The sequence below is a fragment of the Herpailurus yagouaroundi genome, unplaced genomic scaffold (genome assembly GCF_014898765.1).
Source record: "Herpailurus yagouaroundi ecotype Mexico unplaced genomic scaffold, PumYag 246, whole genome shotgun sequence".
In the NCBI taxonomy this organism is placed as follows: Eukaryota; Metazoa; Chordata; class Mammalia; order Carnivora; family Felidae; genus Herpailurus; species Herpailurus yagouaroundi.
The window spans coordinates 7,946,088-7,952,047 of record NW_024412463.1 but is presented as its reverse complement, the minus strand read 5'-3'; the positions used below and the strand labels follow the sequence as shown (position 1 = coordinate 7,952,047).

Below are 5,960 nucleotides of genomic sequence, written 5' to 3'. Positions count from 1 at the left end.
CGGGCTCGAGCTGCCTGCCGGCCGCTTGGGGAACAAAGCCGAGGCTCCTCGGAGGTTCCCCTGATCTGTTGATCTCTGGGAACTTCAGCGTTCTGGCTATTTTTATGTTATCTGATTTTTCAGAGTTTTATGTGCTTTCCAACTGATAACCCAGAATTGAAATATTATCCCTGTTCATAAATTTCTCTGCCTCTGTTTTACAAAGTTTAATTTATTTCCTTTTTGTTGGATTCGTTTGGGTGAGATGAAGACAGACGATTTTCTTTTTCCACTTTATTTTGCGTGGTATTTCCCTCGGCTTTCTGCTTTTGGCATTTTACTGACGGAAAGCCTCGCTAGGTCCACGTGTGCCCTTAACTTCCCAGCCCGGCTCTTTTTATCTATAAAATGAAATGAGAGTAAGGAGACATTAGTAAGGTATTTTTTTTTTTGCCCTAAAAACCAATTTCCTTTTTTTTTCTTTCTTCAGACAGCTGATACTCATTTTGGAACTCTATAATCCCCATGATGTTTATGATTATTTAATGCATATTGCCTTGAAGTTGTGTGCAGATAAAGTTTCTGAAGTTCGATGGATCTCCTTCAAGCTTGTAAGGAATCGTGGCTTTTTTGTTTGTCTGTTTGTTTGTGATTTTTGGAAATAGGAACATTTCTGTTTCTTCCATTGCAACCCCTTTACTTTCCGGGGCTGATTCTTCAGTATACCTATGAAGCCAGCTTTTAAATTTGAAATTAGGAACTGCATTATGGTTTTATCAGCACGTAAGATAGCCTTTTTCTTAAGCTGTATGCTTCAGTGATAGAAATTGTGGATAAATCATTTTCTATATGAGACCCTGTAAATGATGGCTTAGTGTTTCCTTAAACACAGGCTGGGCTTAACCCTATGGCATGGTTTTGTAGAAAAGTAGTTAGTAAGCAAAAGCTGTCATGGAAAAAAAGGCTTATCCTGTTTCTTACCTGGGCTTATAACCAGCTGAATACTGGGTGGGGGGATCGAATCTCATTTGGAAATATTGTCTTACTAAGGTACCCTGATGGTATTAAAATTTTGCAAACGTGGCATGTTCCGAAAGGTAATGATTTCGTTATTATGCAAGAGGACGTTTCCTAAAATTTGGAAATCTTAAGATTAAGAATGTATTTTTCTAATGCTAGTCCTTTTTTGAATTTCATTTTCAGAAGGGTTCTACATGTGTGAGTGTATGTGTATTGCACAAGTCTTTTTTCCTCTGTGTTCTAATGATTACCGTGACAAAAATTACCCTCTCCCATGCTTATAAATTCATTTTAAGAGCCATACAGATGTCTAGTCTCCACGTAGAGTAGGATTCATAATTCAAATAGATGGCAGCATTTTAAATGTGCTCTTCTGATATTTGTCACAGGTTGTGGCCATTCTGCAGAAGTTCTATTCACACAGTGAAAGTGCGTTGGGGTTAGCTTTCGTCCATGAGCTCATCGTAAGGTTCCGGCACTGTGCTAAGTGGGTTGGAAGGCAAGCTTTCGCTTTCATTTGTCAGGTTAGCATGGCCTGGGGCGGCCGGGCGGGGCAGGGTTCTCCGCTGGGATTTTCTTGCGTTGCCACGGACTGATATCAGATGCGTCAGACATAGGACACCAGCCAGGCATCTGGAGATCAGTGCACCGAACGAACCCCTTGATCTCACGGGAGATTGCGGCCGACCCGGTCAGGCAGAATGATTTGCCCGGGCTTCCCCAGCCCGTCTGTGCATTCGTCCTGAAGGTGTTGACCGAACGCCTGCCGTGTGCCAGGCACGTTCTAGACGGTGCGGAGCCAACTCGCTCCTGCTCTCCCAGCAGCACTTCCCCTCCGGTGAGGTGAGGGCCGGGCCCGCAGCCCTGCTCCCCCCTGCCCTGTCCAGGGCAGTGGCCATCGTGGCACCTCCCCTCAGCCAGCTGCCTTGGAGGGAAGCTGCGGTGAAGAATAGAGCAGTAGGGTTGGGGCTGAGACCATTTCATCTCTGCAGGGAAGTTCACGTCAGCCGGTCCAGCTCCTGGGCACCCTCCCTACTTAGTGTCCTGGAAATGGTGGGGTCGAGGTTTGCCTGGGGCTGATGGCTGCCACTTCTGGAATGCTTCTGCGTGCCAGGTACCGGCTCAGACACGACATCTGATCCTCAGTGGCAAGAGGTGCCGTGTGTCAGGCACCTCACACCTGGGTACTTTCAGACCAGTTTTGTTTTTTTTTTTTTCTTGGAGGGGAAGCAGTTGAAGCCCAGAGAGGTTAAGTGAGTCAGCCAAAATCACACAGGAAGCATAAAGCCGTGGTTTTTTCTTTTCCCGCTAACGTGTTATTTGAGAAGTTTTAATGTGTCCCCATGCACATGTTCAAGCGTGTACAAAGGTGGAGGGGATGGCATGACTCTGCATGAACCCCTCGCCCTGCTCTGTCCATATTACAGTCCAGCTGTAATGGGACTCTAGCTCACCCAAGCCCCAAAGCCCCCTTTCTCTCCCTCACACCCTCTTCCCCCACTGAGGGACTCACCAGGGCCCCCTGTTGGGCTGGAGGGTCATCACACGGTACTTTGGGGGTCAGCTTTTCAAAGTGCAGTGACTGACGGATTTCGGTGCCAAACTCAACAGACGGCAGGCCTGACGCCACAGATTTCTGCAAAGAAGAAGTCAGTGCCCCAGGTCATTTTGTGATGAAAGGGCGAATGAGATACCTTTGCTTTTATTTTTTAGTTCTCCATCTGAGATTTAGAAAATCCATGATGAGATAAAAGGAAGAAACACCCAGCTAATTTTGTTCAAGAAAAATCAATGTGTATGTGCTTTCACGAATTAATTATTAAAGATTTAGAAAACCCACAGAAAGACAGACAAAAGGAAAGGGTCATTTGATGGCAATTTCAGTGCCGCTCCAGGGACCGATCCTGACCTGGGGTTTAGTGAGGGCCCATGTGGCAGATGGGGATGAACTGATGCATTTGACTCCCCTTGCACACTGCCAGGCACTTAATAAATGTCAGCTGTTACCCTGTAGTGGGAAGATGTATAGGACTTAGAAGCCACACGCTCAGCTTGGAATCGGGAGACCTTTGGGCGTCGCCACTTTGGACCAGAATTTCCTCACCCGTAAAACTAGGCTTGTGCTGATTCCCGTGGCTGGCTATGAGACGGGACTCTGTAAGCAGAGTGGCGATGGGCAGGTGCTGGTGATCATCCCGGAGGCGGTGTTTGTTGGGTATTCGCAGAGGGCCCGGCCTGGATTGGAGATGGGGATTGGGCTGTCGATAAGACAGGTGTGGTCCCTGCCCTCAGAACCTGAGGTCTGGTGAGTAACAAAGGTGAGGGTTCTTAACCTTAACAGGTGGGCGCTTTGCTAGATTCTTTGCGGAAGCGATCTGCCCTGCCCATCACTTCCCCATTGCACAGATGAGGAAACTGAGACCCAGACAGGTGAAGCCATGTACTCAAAGCTGTGAAGCTAGTAAGTGACCAAGTTAGGCTTGGAATTAGAGAAGTGTACGTTTTTAGAAAAAACGTGCTGATCACTCTTGAATATCAATTTTTGGCTGTGGTTTTCTTCCATCACAGGCGGTGGTGAGCGAGGAGTGTGTCCCCGCAGACCAGTTTGTCGAACACTTACTCCCCAGTCTTTTAAGCCTCGTGTCAGATCCTGTGCCCAACGTGAGAGTTTTACTAGCCAGAGCTCTGCGGCAGACGCTGTTGGAAAAGGGTATGTGGACCGCTTTTCTGAACTTACACGTTTTAGAAACTTCATCGGGCAGCAGCTAGATTTCCTCTAGGAGATTGTGGCAGATTGCATGATAGCAAACTTCAGACTTATTATATAACTTGATGTACTCACTTTTATGCAGAATCGTTCGTTGTTTAGAAAATGACTAAGGAAATGAATGTGGTCCAGTTTTCACATTTAGTGAACGTAATGCTAGAATGAAAAACATCGCCGTGTTCTAGAAATGCGGGAAACTTTTGTAAACGTCGACTTAGGACACAGACGTTATGAAAGGCAGCAAATGTAAGCCTTAATTACGCTGAGGTTTTGATGGTATTAATTCTGTAGTCAGAAGAATGTCGAGCTCAGCCTGAACAGGACTTAACTTTAGATTGTGTCCCTCGGATGACACGTTCACATCTAAGCCACGGGTGGGGCGGAGCATCCTGTCCCCGAACGTACCTTCCTTGCCCCTTCCCTCCCACACACTGTCAGTTATTTTGTAGCGGCGGGGAGAAGACATGACATTGAACATTTCTGAACTACAGTTTTAAAAATGTGCATACCTACCCATTCTTTCATCTTTGAAATTTAAGAAATACCCTTTGATGGAGGCAATCATTTTATCTTTGTGAGGCCCTGTGTGTGTGATTATTCTGGGAAGAAGGATTTATTGTCCTGAGGTGTGGTTTCAGAAAAACCCAAAACGCGAGTCTGTGTTGGAGCACAGTTCGTGGCACACGCGAGCCCAACTACTGTTTTCTGTCTTTAGCGTATTTGAGAAATGCCGGTAACCCTCATCTTGAAGTCATTGAAGAGACCGTCCTGGCCCTGCAGTCTGACCCGGACCCAGACGTGTCCTTTTTTGCCACTCTCCAACCCGAGCGGCGGAGTACTGCAGACAGCCGTGTGCTAGAAGAGCGGAACTAACCCCTCTGTGGTCGCGCACGCTCTGGGCACTTCGCACGCGGCACGGACTGCTCACCCCAGTTTGTCGGGGGGTCTGATTGTGTCACACCTTCCGGGGGAGGAAAGATTCCTGAAACTTTGAGGGCGGGCACTCAGATGGCCCCTTCCCCCCCTCCCACAGTCACAGGGACTTCACCTGGGCCAGGCGCCATGCTTCTGCGCCCCTCCCTGCCTGATCAGGAGGTCCGGGCCAAGGTGGTGGAACCAGGTGGCTGGCTGGGGGTGGGGCCTCCAGAACATCAGACTGCCCTCTCTCCGGCAGACCAGATTATTTAAGCCCCCCCCGCCCGCCCCCCACACACATCAAGTAGTTTATTAGAAGCTTTTAAGTCTTTAATAGACTTGCACATTTGGCTTCTCTTATGCTTTCCTATAAAATATAGTTTATGGTATCACATTTTATTTTTAACTGAAATAATGTACATATGTAAATAGCTCTTGACAGGAAGAGCTAATATATTAAGGTAACATTAGCCTCCTATCAGTGAGCAGAACAAATACATCATTTAAATTTATGCTGCACTTTGAGTTACTGCAAATATAGCCCAATTTGTTTACTTTTGAAAAATGTGATAGTTAAGGAAATCTACTAAAGAATGATTTATGGAAGTCTTTCTAATATTGTACTTTTGTATAAACTGTACTTGGAACTTTTCCTCAGGCACTTACCCCTCCCCTTCTCGTAGGAACTGTATCCATAAAGACACGTACTGGCCTTTGACAGAGCATAAAGTAGAAAGATTTTTCGTTCTTACATGGATTCATTATCATACATTTGAGAGAAGGAAATTGATCATTGAGATGCCATGGATATCGACTTTGTATCTAATGCTCTAGGATCTTAACAGAAAGTAACAGAAAAATAGGACCCCGCAGATCTGATCAGTTCATATACTTGCCAGTCGTTTGGGGGGGTAGATTATGACACCCTTCAACTTGACCTGAGTACACAGAACTTACATTGCACGCTTTTAAAATTTAGAGTGAGAGAAAGATGCTCTGGAAACTTAAACGAGTTTTCCATTAATCATTTAAGATTCTACAGACGTTTGCTTAAATTCTGTAGACTGTGTATGCTCGTGTTCTTTTTATTTCTATCTTTGTCTTCTCGAAAGTAGGCATCAAAGGAAGGAAGGAGAGGCCCATTTGGGGTTCAAGAGCTGGCTGCAAAGGTCATGTTGCTGTGGCCATTCTCCCCTTGGATCTTTTTCTTGTCCGTCTTTTCTTTCTCCCTTTTTTTAAAAAATAAAATCTTTGCAGCTATATATTGAATTTCCGGGAA

The 5,960-nt window shown here is 45.9% G+C and overlaps 1 protein-coding gene across 8 annotated transcripts in view; it reads left to right on the top strand.

Moving 5' to 3' along the window:
- LOC121019912 (serine/threonine-protein phosphatase 4 regulatory subunit 1-like) overlaps nucleotides 1-5,943 on the top strand; it is an 83,257-nt gene extending 77,314 nt beyond the window's left edge. For 6 of the 8 annotated variants that reach the window (XM_040459721.1, XM_040459717.1, XM_040459719.1 and 3 more), the window contains 4 exons: nucleotides 470-590; nucleotides 1,389-1,523; nucleotides 3,568-3,709; nucleotides 4,482-5,943. In XM_040459721.1, the coding sequence (XP_040315655.1) occupies nucleotides 470-590; nucleotides 1,389-1,523; nucleotides 3,568-3,709; nucleotides 4,482-4,639 (556 nt within the window). In that variant the 3' untranslated portion in view covers nucleotides 4,640-5,943. Of the gene's footprint in view, nucleotides 1-469; nucleotides 591-1,388; nucleotides 2,795-3,567; nucleotides 3,710-4,481 lie in introns of those variants that run through there. The other 2 variants (XR_005785817.1, XR_005785816.1) reach the window with 2 other exon arrangements.
- Nucleotides 5,944-5,960: the final 17 nt, after the last annotated feature.